Raw genomic sequence first — 15,978 nt, 5'->3', positions numbered from 1 at the left:
AGGAAAGTCCTCCTTGGCCCGGTTATAAAATCAACCCGAGAGACAGGATTTAAAGAGACATTCATTAAGTGTTACCCGGCTAATAAAACAATTTTGATTTAGGATCCAGCGCTGCCGCCATTTTTAATTGATGAACCACCGTAAACCGAATCGCCAGCCAATTTATTCCCCTCCAGACCCGAAGAAAAAGCAGAGAGCGGCAGGAGAGGAGAAAAAAAAAAAAACAGAATCAAAACCTGTCGTCAGGGCTTAAATTGCATAAACGCCATCTGGCAAACTGATTTCTGAATTGAATAAATGAATTGGGTTTTTTGCGCGAGCGCGGGAGGAAGTCCATTTCTCTGCCTGTCTGGATTCCTGCAGCAGAATAAACATGAGACGGGGAGAGATGGCCTCGGCTGAAAGAGACTAATTCGCTAAAGGTCAATTGCATTACCGCGGGGAAAAGGGCGACTGCGGGACCCTGATACATAGCTGAGAGTCTCCGTCGGAGGCAAATTTATCGCACTTAGCATGGCGCAAACACAGAAATGTGCCCGATAAGTCTTTTTTATGTAGAGGTAGATTGTTATTAGTGCCGTGATTGCGGCCGATGATGGCTGGTGGGAGATGGAAGTCATAAAGCAGTGTGAAGGTAATCAGCACCCCGGACCTGAATCACCTCCGCTCCGTCTGCTGGCATAAACACACGTAAACACGCAGGGACACGCACCGCGGTCACGCACGCACACGCACACACACACATGTAGAAACACACGCACACACTCGCACAAACGGGTAGAAACACACACACACGTGAGCGCACACACACAGGCACGTAAACACACAGGGACGAGTGCCGCTGTCACTCACGCCCATACGTGTAGAAACGCACACACGCACACACAGACACACACACACACACACACACGGGAGCGCGAACAGCGGTTAGAACCACACACACACAAACTCACACGGGAGCGCGAACAGCGGTTAGAACCACAGAGCGCACACACACAGGCACACGTAAACATGCAGGCACACACCGGGGTTATGCACACACACACACACACACACGCACATGGGTAGAAATACACAGGCTCACACGTGAGCACACACACAGGCACACGTAAACATACAGGCACACACCGGGGTTATGCACACACACGCACATGGGTAGAAATACACAGGCTCACACGTGAGCACACACACAGGCACACTTAAACCCACAGGGACACACCGCGGTTATGCACACACACACACACGCGCTCACGCACGGGTAGGAACGCACAGGCTCACACGTGAGCATGCACACAGGCACATGTGTACTAGCAAGACACGTGCCCGCACATGTAAAATGAAGCACGGTGCGTTTTTAAGTTTCAGGATTTTAGTGAAACTGCTGAATTCTCTAACAAACAGAGAGACGATATGAAGGTCCAGGCCAGGAAAATGCTCCGGTGTAGAATAAGGCTGAAAGCTCATGTGTTCGCAGGTTTCTCAACCAATGAAAGCTATCCGGAACTGCTTGGCTGGGGTTTTTTGGGGCTCAGTTGAGCTGTTGGTATGTGTGCGATCTCTGGAGCGGTAAAGCACAGCACACACACCCCTCCCCTCACCACCCCCTCCTGTTCTGAAACCCATGCAGAGCCAGCAGTTAGCCCCAGCAGTTAGCCGCAGAACAGCGTGCCCATTAGTGCTTCTGCTGATGCCAGCAAGGACACCGCTCCAGGTGACCCGTAGCGTGGCAGAAACAAAGGCCCAGGGGAGAGGTGATTGGTCACCGCCCGCTGGCGGCGTACAGCTCCGCCCAAACCCGCAGGGACTCTGGAGCGCAGCTCGTGGGCAGGATAATAATCATAATAAAACATCTTTATTTATATCGCACGTATCCAAACAGATGAAATTAAATATGAATAAAAAATACTAAATGAGAACTTATAACAGTAATAATGGTAGTGAAATAAAATACAGACACTAAACGACGGCAGGGATATGAAAGCTCATTTAAAGCACATTCACGGACCTGTGATGGCGGATAGCCTGGGAGTTCCAGCGGCCGCAGTGTCGCCCTCTGTCTTGTTCTGGGCTGTGCCCCTCAGGTTTCGGGTGGGGGGTGGGATGGCACCGCTCGCCCCAGCCGGCTTTAGCTCCTTCCACACACGCTACCTGAACGAGGAGGTGGAGGACAAACCGAGACTTTTTATTTATTTCTAACTTCATTTATTTATGTACCGCTTTTCATATCAGTGTTTTACAAGGAGAAACTAACGTGAATTAAACACCACAGGGTGCTCTGCATTTTTCGTTTTTGAAATTCTCCTCGTTGTCTTTCCCTCATTCATCTCCTGCACTCTCTGTCGTCCCTCCCGCGTAGCTTTCCTTTCGCGAAAAGGTTTTGTGTTCCGTGTTTTTGAGCGAGCGTCTATTAGCCGTTCCACTCTGAACGCTGCTCTGCATATCTGCGTCCTTTTAGCGTGACTGCGCTAATCCGGTGCTCCGTGAGTAAGTTGTGCCCTCGTTTCTGCTCGTTAAATAAAAAGGGGGCGGGGGAGGGGGGGTAGCGCAGGCGAGGGCGGGGCGGTCCGTCAGCCGCTGAGTCGCGCGGCGGCGTTCCCACGCGAGCGGGGCGGGGGCCCGCGGGGTGACTCAGAGGGGGCGCCGGGGCTTCTAATTACCAGACCCCGAACCGCGTGTCCGCCCGAACTGCGCTTTTCTCAAACCCTCCCGGTGCGAGTTTGATCCTCCAGCGGCGGGGAGCTCGGCCTGGCTGATCCGTCCCTGGAGCGAGGGCTCGGGGCTGGCCAGGCGGAGCGGAGCCGGTCCCCCCCCCGGGTCCCCGCGCGGTTTGATCACGGTCCCGCTCCGTGCTTTCGCTTTGATACGACTGCAGCTGGAGCGGAGGACCAGGGACCTTTGAAAAGGCGCGCAGAGCCCAGCTGCTGGTCTCGTCTCGGGCTGCGAGAGAGAGAGAGGGAGAGGGAGAGGGAGAGGGAGAGGGAGAGAACGCACGGGAACAACTGTAAGAAGTGACCCTAAAAGAAAATGTCAGGCCACCTTTAGCTGTTGGGGGGAGGATGGTGGGTGGACCTAAACCCAATGGAACACTTGTGGGAGCAGGTGAAGAGGGAGAAGGCCGTGGAGTAATATCAACGTGTCGTCTTTGGGAAGGGTTGAGAGAGTCCCGGGATGATATGAGGGGCGGCATGTAGCGTAGTGGTTAAGGTAAATGACTGGGACCCGCAAGGTCGGTGGTTCGATCCCCAGTGTAGCCACAATCCGCACAGCCGTTGCACCCTTGAGCAAGGCCTTTAACTATGCATTGCTCCAGGGGAGGATTGTCTCCTGGTTAGTCTAATCAACTGTACGTCGCTCTGGAAAAGAGCGTCTGCTAAATGCCAATAATGTAATGTAATGTAATGTGGCGTTTCAAAAGCTGGTAGAATCAATGGCCAGCAGTGTGAAGGCAGTAATCAAGGCAGGCACACACCGATTGCCAACAATGTTTTACCTTCAATAAATAGCTGCACACATTTTTGAGTTGGGTTATTAAAAAATTAAAGCGCATTAGCCCTTGTTAACTAATGATTACATCTCCTCTGTTTTAGAAGCACTGCCTAAATGAAAATGAGGGGGGGGGAAAATGCACTCCATCTGGAGTTTTGACCCAATTCATCCCTTCCACAGTGACAGAGGCCCTGAAATAACAGCTGTGCGTCGGCTTAAAAAAAAATCAGGTGCCTGAGAGTGAGTGGAAGCTCCCATATCTCGGGAGATTCTGGCCTTCCCAAATGACTGTAATGCACGTTAACCCCCCAGCACGCCCAGTGAGGAGAACGTCTGGTGGTGAAGTCTAATGTTGCCGTGCCGCGTTACTTTGCATGGCTTGCAGCAGCTCGTTTTTGAGGCAGTGTCGTAATACTCGGTAATCAGTGGTCTAAAAATATACGTGTTCAGAAATTGCATACGCTCCGAGCCCATATCTTTAAATTTGAGAACTGCAAGCTACAGTTGTCTCCACCGTGTGGAGGCCTTCCTCCCGATCCCGCTCCCTTCAATATGGGGCATGTTTGAGATGCTGTGACCATAGCACAAACCATCTGTAAACCCCACCGTCCATCACAAACCACACACTGTGAACCCAAGTACCTCTACCCCACCATAAACCTGCCAGCACACTGTGAACCCAAGCACCTCTACCCCACCACAAACCTGCCAGCACACTGTGAACCCAAGTACCTCTACCCCACCACAAACCTGCCAGCACACTGTGAACCCAAGCACCTTGACCCCACTGATCAGCCAGTGAGTCCCAGCAACCAGCACCTTCCATGCCAGGCTCTCTCATCCCCCAGAATAAGCACCAGAGTCGGGGTAAAGCAGAATGCTCTCCCTTGCTGCAGCTTTGAACTTTGCTGCATCATTCGTGATACAAAGGATGGGCAAGAAGTCTGAATTTTAACGGGCTGGAAGACGTCCCTCAGACTATGATTAATCAAAGAAAATGTGCATCGCAAATACAAAGGAAGATCTGCTGCGAAGATCGGCTTAATATTTTTAATCCGAGTGTGCGCTGGAATTTATGTCTGAGTCATCACGCAAAGAGCTCCTTTAAATTCTGTTACATGCATTATCCTAGTTAACTGTTCCACTTTTAAATTGCGTGCAAGCTAGTTCTTATGCACTAATGAATGTTTTTCAGAATGTTCACGATTTATACGGGTGAATATAGCAGTTCTGTGTAGAAAACTGTGTATCAAATGTGCATAAGCTCATCAAATTACTGTACTTCTGTCAACCAAAGTGTGGTTTTAATATTGAACATGAATTCATTTCGGTAATGAAAATCAAATTGGTTTTTTGAACCATGGAAGTTTCCTAACGCTCTGTCTCAGTCGCTCTGGGCTGTTGAGCTTGTCACCTTATGAAAATGTTTAAGTGCACATGCTGTTCTCTCTACATTTTGAATTAAACATGCATCTCCGGGTTCTCAAGTAGATTTCTGGTAAACTACCGAAAATCATCAAAGGCAACAATCGGATTACGGGCAGATCTGATCCGATCTCCTCGGAGAAGGAGCGGAGCGCTCGGTCATGCTCCAGGTCCGGATTTCGCCGTCCTGACAGCGACTGTCATCGGTGATGTTTTTTCCACATAACAAGCATCCGGGCTATGTGGAATTGCTTTCCCGATACCTTTGAACTGGGCCTGCCGGGCCCCAAGGTAAAACGAGGCAGAAGCCGCCTCGTATATCTGCTTGACACCCGCCATTTACGCCGCCGTCTCGGCCCGCGCTATCGTGCTAACGGGCGCGGGGGCCCTGCGAGGCGCCGGGTTTTTACCGCGCCTTGCCGTCCCTGCCAGTTACTGAAATGTGAGTGAAAGGAACTGCAGAACTGGCCCGCTCGGTAACAAAATGCCCTGTACGACCGGCAAGAAAAAAAATTAAGATGAGGATTTGAAGTTTAATGTCAGTCTTGCTGCTGCTGTGTCTGACGCTGTGTGATAGATCACACAGTCACTGCCTTTTCCAATAGTCCTTGGGTTTTGATGATTCCTTTCAAGTAGTTCTATTGATCAAAGTCATTGAAAATTATGGGTACTTGTCATTGGAACCTGGCTTCAGGTAGCAACTAGTGATTTTAAATGTCTATTGCTTTTATATCCGAGCCCTCTTTAAGGTGTGGGGAAAGGTACTGAATTGCCTATTGAATCACACATACCCAGTAACTGTGAATTGTGCCTAATAATTCCAAAAAAGTAATATGATTAAAGTGCGACTCTCAGCGATTTCTCATTTTCTCCAGTTCAGTTTTATTATTATAATTCATGTTTCCAAGCTCTTGTATTTGATATTATTGCCACTAGTTAAGATAATGAATAATAGATAGAGGGTGGTGTGGCTGGGTGTGTTAATCTTTCAGTGCCACTCAATTGAGCAATTTAAGATGCTTGAGATTATGACTGATGTGACGCATTAGGACTCTGTTTTAATTTATTTTTGTGATTAAATTTGGTGGCGGGAAAAAAAAAAAGAAGTACAATGTGCACGCACCCCTCCACAAGTGAAGGACAGACACCAGCCTCCGAGGATGTCTAAGTACGGCAAAACATCATGACCATCCTTATAAATGCCGCAATCTGTCCAAGCCTTTTTTTTTTTTTTTTTTTTTTTTTTTTTTTTTTTGCAGGTACCTTTTTTTCATTTTCAAGAGGCATGTTATCTAATAATGGACCAAGACCAATGTTACAATGTGCACTGAATGTTATTGTACTGTAAATGAAGTGTTGTGTGCTTCCCGGACCCAGGTAATGTCCCTCACTGTCTGCCTTTGGCTGGAAAAGTGTATGTTATTAGTGCTGTGTGATGACTGTACTGTCCTGCACAATTATGCTTTACTGTCTGCACATTTACACTGTACTGGCAAAGCCAACTTATTTACCACGTGAAAAGGTGTGCACCTGTTCTGCTTTCTGTCGTCGCCTTTGTCGTGTCGTGTTGTTGACGTGGCGGTCGCCGTACAGTGCCTTTCACTTTTGTTGCTTTTTGTTTTCTGAAAGTTGCTGTTTGGGTCTCACGTGTCTCTGAACGCTTGCTTATTGTTTCCATTGTTTTCGTTTCTCCTTTTTTTGCATGCCGTACCTCCTCCTGTTTCTCTCCTTCCTCCACCTGCCCTCCTCCTCCTCCTCCCGTGTTCAGACACCACGGCCAACGGTGACCCGGCGGCTCACGGTTGGTACCCCTCCCTCCCGCCCGCACCCACACGCCGTGCCACGCCACGCCACGGCACACACCGCCTCACGCTCTCGCCCGCATTAGCCGGCGCGCATACACAAAGGGAATTAACGTGCCTGTGCCTTTACGTGCCCTCCTGGCTGCATTTATGCGGCCGTGTATGCGCTCTCCTGCATTAGCATGTGCGCGCACGTGTGTGTACAGTAAGTGTGTGTGTCCGTGTGAATGCATGCATGTGCATCCGTGTGCGTGTTTTAGTTTTTACGTGTCTTGAGGGGGGGTCCCTTTGACTGTCTGAGATGTGACAGTTTTATTGTTTTTTTTTTTGTGTGTTCTAATGTGGCCTCACAACTTTATGGTTTATACCAGTTTGGTCTCCTTGACAACAGAAGTATTAACCTGAGGCGGCTGGTAACAGAGTTTGGAATATTGTTGAAGCGAATCAAAGGGGAAATAGACATGAAACACAAAGACATAACCGACCTCAAATAATGCTTTCAAAACTTAAAGCCTTGACTTCTGTAATCTCCAGTATTCATGGAGTTTACAGGAAATGGAAAGAGTATAATTCTATCAATAGGAAGGAATGGTCCAAGAATGAATTGGCATGAATTTATATATTAACACTAAAGAGAAGCCCTTTTGTTTGTGTGCATGTTAAAAGAATTTCACAGACAGTGTGCAAATGTTGTGATTTTTTTTCCCCCACTCGTGTGTGGTTAGCTTCAGTCTTTCCATGTGTTTTTTTTTTTTCTTTTCTCCCCAACAGTAAAGTTGAGAGAGGGCTTGAACATGGTTTATGCAGTTCATGTAGCAGGTCTATAATTGAGCTTTCTTGCAGTTCACTGCTTTTCTAAATATCATGTCACAAGGGCAATGTTAACCTTGTAGGCCCATGCCTGCCCAGCCTTGATGTATCGCACAGCATTACTGTAAGCCTCAGAATAATCTATCGCAATTTTCGCTATTCAAATATCAAGCTCGGTTTGAAGAAAAGAACGCAAGGCAGAACAAGAGATTAATTGATTTGCACGGAGCTGGGCAAATTGATTAAAACCTGATTCCACCGTAATCTGTAGGCAGAGAAGGTGTTTGGGTTTTGTGGAGGAAGAGGGGCGAATAGGTGACATGGTTTTGGGGGAGGCGTTTGGGTACACACTCACGCTGTGTCCCTCGGTCAGTGTAATCCTCAATTACTATGGTGTGCATGGGGTGCCAGCTGTGAAGATCGTAACAGAAGGAACATATTTGCATTTAATGAACAAAATTGTTCCCCTTTTGAATATCATACGCTGTTTATAGACTTGCATCAGACCTCTAGATTTGTGACAGTATTAAAAGAATAGTAACAATGATCCATTGAGTAACAATGAACAGCGTTTTGGCAACCACAGAGGACTGCCTGCAGTTGTGTTTGGATGTACGCTCTCATCAAATGTGACATCAAAAGCAAAAAAAAGGAGGAAAAACAGGAAAAAATAACCACCCACACCCTTCATCAAACTCTCATAGAGTCTCTCACAAAATCTTCATTTTAGCAAAAAAGTCAATACTCTCTGGGTTTCTCAAACAAAGCAAGCCAACGTCACCAGAATATAGTCCCTTGTTCCCTTTGACAGTATGGAGAATTTGAAGGTCAGGAGCAGAGACTCATCCGGAATCTTCTGTGGATAGTTGTCCCACTCAGCAGTAAAAATAATTGTATTTAAAATGCGAGGCTGGGTACATTGTATATTAGGCTAAAGAGATGGTAGATATGAGGAGATATTTGGCTTTAGTGACTGTTCATTCCAAAATTGACCTTTCTCAGGAATCTCCAATTAACACATTCACACATCACTGAGTCATTACCCAGTGTGCCAGGCTATTGAAATGATATTGAAAATGAATCGTTGTGTTATCAACTCCTTAACTTACTCGCCTGCTATACACAGGTATTTTAGTGGAATTGAAGTCATTCGGGGAGGTGGAGATGTCAGTTTATATTTGCCTCCAGGCCATTAGTCAACATTCAGAGGAAAGGCTAGGGTTAAGGCTACTGTGATAATGTGTAATTACATAAAGCACAGACTCTTGTTCTACATTAGTCAGTGCTTAGCATGGTAATTCCATGGCAATTATTGCCCATTCACTGTTAAATGTTATCAAGATTTTTTTTTTTTTCCTCACTCTCTGGCTTTCTCTCTCCCTCTCTCCACATTTCTGTCTGTGTGCAAGTTCTCCAGTTTGTGTTGCCCGAGTGCGTTCCCAGTTCAGCCTTATCACTTCCTCGGTATGATACACACAACTGTTTGGGAGCTCTTTTCTTCTTTGATTGCAATCTCTCCCCCCCCACTCTCGCTCTCTCTCCCTCTCTCTCGCTCTCTCTCTCTCTTCCCCTCTCTCTCTCTCTTGCTCTCTCTCTGACTCAGTCTGTGTAGCCTAGCAACAGGCACAGGTTGAAGGAGTGGGACTTTTGGGTGGAGGGCGAAGCCGGCCCGTTAGAGCGTTCCCATCGGCACAGCGGAGAGCGGTCCGTTTGCTGAGCGGCGTTGTCATTTCAGCGTTATTCCGTCCGTCAGACGGAACGGGTCTGAAAGGCCGGCCCGGTTCTGACGAGCCTCGCCCCGTTCGAGACAAATAATAAAAAAATAAAAACCCCGGATAAACGCGCGCCCCGCTGTTGGGGCTTGAAAGGCATGAATCACAGGCGAGGCGAAGGAAACACGGCTCCCTCGGTCAGATAGATCAAACCCTTATCGGCACGTCGGCAGAGCTGTCAGCCCGCTCTCGTTACCGCGCCCCGCAGCAGGACTCCGGTCATGTTTCCTTTACCTGAAACGCCGCCAGTTTAGCGGCCCGCCCGGCGCGGTCCGCACTCATAAAGCTGATTTATCGACAGCCTGTCACGGCCGCTTTTTCACAAAACGTATAGGAAGAGGTGCGGATACAGAAGTCTCCGACATCTCCCGCTGCTCGTTTTGAGGTGGACTGTATGTCGGTTAATTAAATCACACAGCCCCCGCCTCAGTCCCCCGATGGCTGATCAGCCTGGGTACGCAGGGACCCCCCGGAGGGCTTCACCACCGAACAGCCCACACACGCCGGGAAACAAAGCCGTTTGAACGCGCCTCGCTCCATATGGTTGTTTCGACAGCGCTTTGCGGAGCGCGGTAAACCTGGCGGATCTGCGGGCGGAATTCGTCCAGCAGAGACGTCGACGGCGTCGTCGAGCGGGAAGCCTGTGTTCTCGCTGCGCTAGGAGCTCGCCCTGCCAGAGCGGAGACGCAACAGAGGAACTCCTGCTTCTCTGCGTTTCCCCCTTTGATGGAAACTTCTGAAATTCTTAAAGCACGGTTTCAGAAATATGTACTCCCTTTTTTTCGAACAGCGACAGAAAATTGCATTCACGTATTATCTGCTTAATCTGTGTGTTGTGATGAGATTTTCGGAAAGGCCAAATTGAGATTGAGGTGTGTCACCAAAGTGTTGTTCTTTGCCGTTTGACACAAGCTGAGACAGCAGTGATGCCGAGCTGTTTGAAATTCTGGAACTGCTAGAGTTAACTGCCTCTCTCCCTTCAAGTGGTCTCCATGACGATGCCCCTACTTGTTGTGCCACAGAAAACTACCTTATTTTGATTTGAATTGTTTTCAAACTGATTAGTGAGAATGTATTGTGTTGAGAAGGCGATATGTAGAATAGGATAACAGAGCGGTGTCTGAGACCAAGCGTAACAGAATTAGCATTACCTGGAGTGTGTTCTAGCCAACTGTTCTTTATTCATGTAGAGAAAAAGTACTAGCAACCCTCAGCTGCCAGACTTAATGATATTAGTTATTCAGTGCCTACAGGTAGTTTTGGTTTTATATACGGCCAGGCTAACTTTGTCTCTTTTTGTTGAGCAGTAGCAGTTGTGCGTTGAATTAAGAATTTTCTAGAGCCCTGTCACCAGGCATCTGATATCTGCCGACTGAGGGCTAAGCGTCGGTGTAGTGGAACGACTGCCCCGTGTTACGACTGCCCCGTGTTCGAACCGTGCTCATTTTAATCGAGTCGACCGTTTCCGGTCGCTGTCAACGTATGAAAAACGTCAGCATACAGCCAGCGTCATGTGATCCCAGACCGTGAGCCAAATGCCCCCTCGCTTCGCCGGGATAATTGGCTCAGAAGAATGAGTTTCCCGCATTCAGAACGCTCTCCGGTCAGGTCTCTCTGAGGCTTTGTGCCGCCTCACCGTGTTACCGACAGCCGTTGGAGCGGCAGAGTCAGGGCTCTTCTCCCCCGCTTTCCGCACGCCGCCTTGACTCTCTGAACCATGACATTACATTATTGGCATTTGGCGGACGCTCTTATCCAGAGCGACGTACAGTTGACTAGACTAAGCTGGAGACAGTCCTCCCACTGGAGCAGTGCAGGGTTAAGGGCCTTGCTCAAGGGCCCAACGGCTGTATGGATCTTAGTGTTTATCGTACAGTGGCGTTATTGTGGACGGCGGTACGTTGTTTTTGACAGAACACCTCCGCTCGCGCTCCACTTGATCTCGGCGTATCGCGTGCAGTTACGTGACGGTCGCTGTGCATGTGAACGCAAGCTCTGCCAGACTGACACAGTAACACTGCTTCAGCCACCTCAGCTGCAGCCCCTTTATTTATTTTTATTTGACATTTATTAATGAATTTACCTTTCATTTTAACAATGTTAATACTGCGGTAATTAGCTGCTTATTGCGGAGGCCCTGTTTAAAGCATGCCTTCTACCCAAGTGGTTCATTTTTTTGCTTGCTTGGAAAAAAAAGAAGAATTGTCACGACGCAGTCCTCTGCCCACACTGTCGCTAAGCAACTTTCTCCTCTTCTCAACAATTGGCCGGTGTTGTGCAAACGCCGTTGTGTTCCTCGCCGGCGTGCGCGTCGGCTCCTGAATGGCTTTGTGCGTCCTGCGATTGGAATAGGAGCGTGGTGACACGGCGGTCGCCGTCGTTAATGAATTTTAATTTCCGCGGCCTCCAGTTGGGCGCCGGCGCTGGGAGTGACGCGCGCGGCTTCCCGCTGAGGCCACAGGTGAGCACCGTGTTGAGCCCCGCCAATCAGAGACTCTGCGCCGCTGCCCCGGCCTGTGTCCTCCACCCCCTCCCGCTGCCAGACGGCCGCACTGGCCACTGCTCCGACAGCCAATCAATCTCGCCCGCACCGGCTGGCTCCCTGCTGCGCCGCCAGCAGCAGTCCCGGCCAGCCACAGTGATTGGTAATGAGCCCCAGCTCCCTAACCGCTATCGGCCAACCACTGCGCACAACTGCCACACATGTACACACACACACGTACACACACGCACACACACACATGTACACACACACACACACACACGTACACACACGCACACACACACATGTACACACACACCGCACACGTACACACACGCGCACACACACGCGCACACACACATGTACACACACACCGCACACGTACGCACACACACACACGTACACACACACACGCACACGTACACACACGTACACGTACACACACGCACACACACACACGTACACACACACACACACACGTACACACACGTACACACGTACACGTACACACATGTACACACACGTACACGTACACACATGTACACACACGTACACACACACGTACACACACACGTACACACACACGTACACACACACGTACACACACACACACACACACACACACGTACACACACACACGTACACACACACGTACACACACACACACAAACACACGTACACACACACGCATTCACACCCATATACTACACCCATAAGTGCACACACACACACACACACACACACACACTCATACGTCACACATATACACACATTCACCTAATACATATACTACACCCATACGCACACATACTCCCTACATACACATTCACTTGCACCCAGTACACACACACACCCCCACAAACACAGACAGGTGCACGTGCACACATGTAAATGTTCTCACACTCCATACACACACACGTCCTCACATGCGTGTGTGCGTGTGTGCGTGTGTGCGTGCGTGCGTGCGTGCGTGCGTGCGTGCGTGCGTGCGTGCGTGCGTGCGTCTGCCTTTCTTTGTGGGGTGTGTATGTATTAGATGTGTGTGTGTGTGCCTCTTTGTGGGGTGTGTATGTACTGGATGTGTGTCTGGATCTGTTGAGGCGCTGGCAGAGGCTGGTGAGAAGCAGAAGCTCTCTGTTATAGTACCCATTCATCTCGCTCACGCTACACAGCCCTGTCACGCCTCCTGCCTCAGCTTATACCCACCCCTCATTTAGCCACGCTCGCTTAATGAAAATATCCCCCTTCTTTACGGCTGTTCTCCCCTGGCCCCTTTTAGAAAGTACGGCCCTGTTGTCCGACGATGTGTCCTGAATGTTTTGGCCTTATGTGACCGTATGATTTTGGAATGTAGTGTAGTGGTTAAGGTACATGACTGGGACACGCAAGGTCGGCGGTTCGAATCTGGGTGTAGCCAAAATGAGATCCACTCAGCCGTTGGGCCCTTGAGCAAGGCTCTTAACCCTGCATTACTCCAGGGGAGGATTGTCTCCTGGTTAGTCTAATCAACTGTATGTCGCTCTGGATAAGAGCGTCTGCCAAATGCCATTAATGTAATGTAATGAATGGCATACAGCAAGGTGAACCGTTTTCTTCCTGGGGTTGAGCTGCCACCAGTGAAAGTCATGAACTTTCCCATTTTCTGCAGACAGACAGTGAGTTCAGATGCTCCTCTCCTGCACCCAGGACAATGGCAATGGCAATGGGAATTGGATCAGGAACTGCTTTAATTAAATGGAGGTCTCTGGTTATATGACCAGGAAGTGGTCTAATCAAATCTGCTTCCCTTGGTAAAAGACCAGTAGCTGTCCTAATTGAATCCAGTTCCCTGGCCGCAAGACCTGGAAGTGCTGAAAATAATTATTTTTTCTAGATTTATACATATTATCGTATTTATTGTATATTCGTTGAGGACTGGGTTGAGTATGTAGCGGTGCTGATAATACCCTCCTCCACACGGTTTTATTTGTTTGTAAAGTGGACTGAAGGCTGCCTGTTGATGTGGGTTTAAACACAGCTCTGCTGCTCTGCTGGTTGGCTGGTTCCTGGCAACACCAGATGAGAATTAGTCCTGACCCAGCAGCTATCCAGGGGAGCCAGAGAGTCAGGGCAGGAGAGATCAAGGGGGCCAGGGGTGCCTCGCCCCCCAGCTTGTCCCCCCCCCCCGCCCCCCCAGGCTTTGTGTCTGTCCCCTGGAATGGACATCTTATCCAGGATTAGCTTTGATAAACCTCACTTCTCCCGGTTCTGTAAGAATGGGAAATTAAAGTCTCCAGTGCCAAATGTTTGTTTTTCTTCTTCAGCGATTCTGGTGTTGTCGTGGCTTGGCCACAGACACAAACAGCATAGCAAAGCAGCGCTCTCTCCCTGTGTATTCTAATGCAAGGTAACGGGATGAAATATTGAAATGGGAGAACCGGGCGGTGAATGTTAATCCCTTTAGTGCATTCACATTCGCTCCAGTCCAAACATTTCACTCGATAAGCATAATGCCCGGTCTATCCGTGTGTTACAGAATAGGAATTCAGTCTGTATCGGGGTGTCCCTGTGTGAACACACATACACAAACTTTTTTTTTTTTTCGCCTGAAGATGTGCAGTTTCTTCGCATTGGTGCATCATTATTTTGTCCAAAAGCACAGAATAAAGACATCGGTTATCTGTGATATTTGTATACATTCACATTTTGAACTCTAATGGCTGCAAGACCACAAAGTTCTGTTTGTTAGTGAAGTTCTGAATCGGCGCTCGTTCAGGTGCTTGAAAAATGAATGATGGTTCAATTCACGTTGTCTGAAAGAATGTGCTTGGGGGGGGGGGGGGGGGTAAATAAACAGCTGGGAGGATATTGAAGTGCGGTTTCTGTTCCTCCAGTGTCTTCAGCCCATGTATGGATAATTAACACGTACATGTTAATTAAGTCCACAGCACTGGCACACAAAATGGAGCCTTCAGTTTGAGATTGTCCAACAGTGACCTTTATGGGGGGACATTGTTTGCATAGTAACGTAGGCAGGAAAACAGATTTTACTTGGGGGGTTTTTTTGGGGGGAGGGGGTGTGGAGCTCAATTGTTCCTTTCTGACAGTCATACACTTCACTGGCCCAAATTCCATAGCAATGCAATTTCCATTTAGGGAACCAATTATCCAGCTAAGAAGACACTCATTTTATTTTTAGGTTGCCAAATTAAAGAGAACACTTCCATTTCCCTCTGATTGGATCTCATTGGGGCCCTTTATTTATGAAGTAATTAGAGAGGTAATGCGGTTAAGTGAAAAACCTTTCAGAGGCCGTAGAGATTCCGCAATGCAGAAAATTGGAGGGAATGTGTATCACTTATCCCGGATAGACCGCACTTCAGCGTAATCGGCAATAATTAAACGCACTTGTTTTTTCTTTAATAGATATTTGCCTTATATTTTGCACATTTTAGCAGCGGCTGTTGGGAAAACAAATGTGTAATTGGGTGTGTTTAATGCTTTGATACAGGCCTGGAGTCTGCTGTAAAGTGGAGCCCGTCCCCTGGCTAACGGTCTGCTTGCTGCTTGTGTAGTGGTCCGTAAAAGAACATCGTTACTGCCAGTTTGCGGCTGTATTTTAAGAAACTTCACAAAACTTTGTGCGACTATTCGCTTTTGGTGTATGAAATGTTTCAGCACATTACCTCGAAGGGTTCGCACAAAATTATACACCGTAATGCTACTATTGCAAAACAATGGAATATGCTGATTTAGCTGGTTTAGCTGATTTCTGTGCGTGTCTCGGTCTTTGGAATAGGCTGAACCACTCTACTGGCTGGAAGCTGTAGGCAATGGTGGCATTTTCCCCCATCCATGCTGCCTGGAGTGTCTGAAGCCATTTCACTTTCTTTCGAACAATCCGCGGTTTTGGGCCACCACTAGTCATCAAATGAATCCGAGATAATTTGAATTTTTTAGTCATCAAAACTCTTGGGGAGTTTGACTGACATGAAAAAAAGTATAAATATTAGAATTCCAAAATTCATTTAAATCAACCCGTTACCAATAAAATGAAGTCTTGTTTTTCAAACACGGTGTAGTTACTATCTTGTCATTTGCTCTCTGAGACAGATTTGTTTGAGCGTTTTTTGGGTGCGGGTGGAAGAGTACACTCTACAGAAACGACGCCCTCATTTTGGAATATTTTCTCGCTGACACATCGAGCCAAGCGATGTTTGCA

The 15,978-nt window shown here is 48.2% G+C and overlaps 1 protein-coding gene across 4 annotated transcripts in view; it reads left to right on the top strand.

Annotated features, from left to right (window-relative positions):
* Positions 1–15,978, top strand: part of cadm1a (cell adhesion molecule 1a) — a 277,211-nt gene that overhangs the window by 249,139 nt on the left and 12,094 nt on the right. For 2 of the 4 annotated variants that reach the window (XM_061248846.1, XM_061248847.1), the window contains one exon: positions 6,680–6,712. The exons of the other annotated variants lie outside the window; for them this stretch is intronic. In XM_061248846.1, coding sequence (XP_061104830.1) covers positions 6,680–6,712 — 33 coding nt within the window. The remainder of the gene's footprint in view (positions 1–6,679; positions 6,713–15,978) is intronic. 4 annotated transcript variants of the gene reach the window in all.

This window comes from Conger conger, chromosome 7, assembly GCF_963514075.1.
Source record: "Conger conger chromosome 7, fConCon1.1, whole genome shotgun sequence".
Lineage (NCBI taxonomy): Eukaryota > Metazoa > Chordata > Actinopteri > Anguilliformes > Congridae > Conger > Conger conger.
The sequence above is the reverse complement of the archived record's forward strand: the minus strand, read 5'-3'. Positions and strand labels throughout refer to the sequence as shown.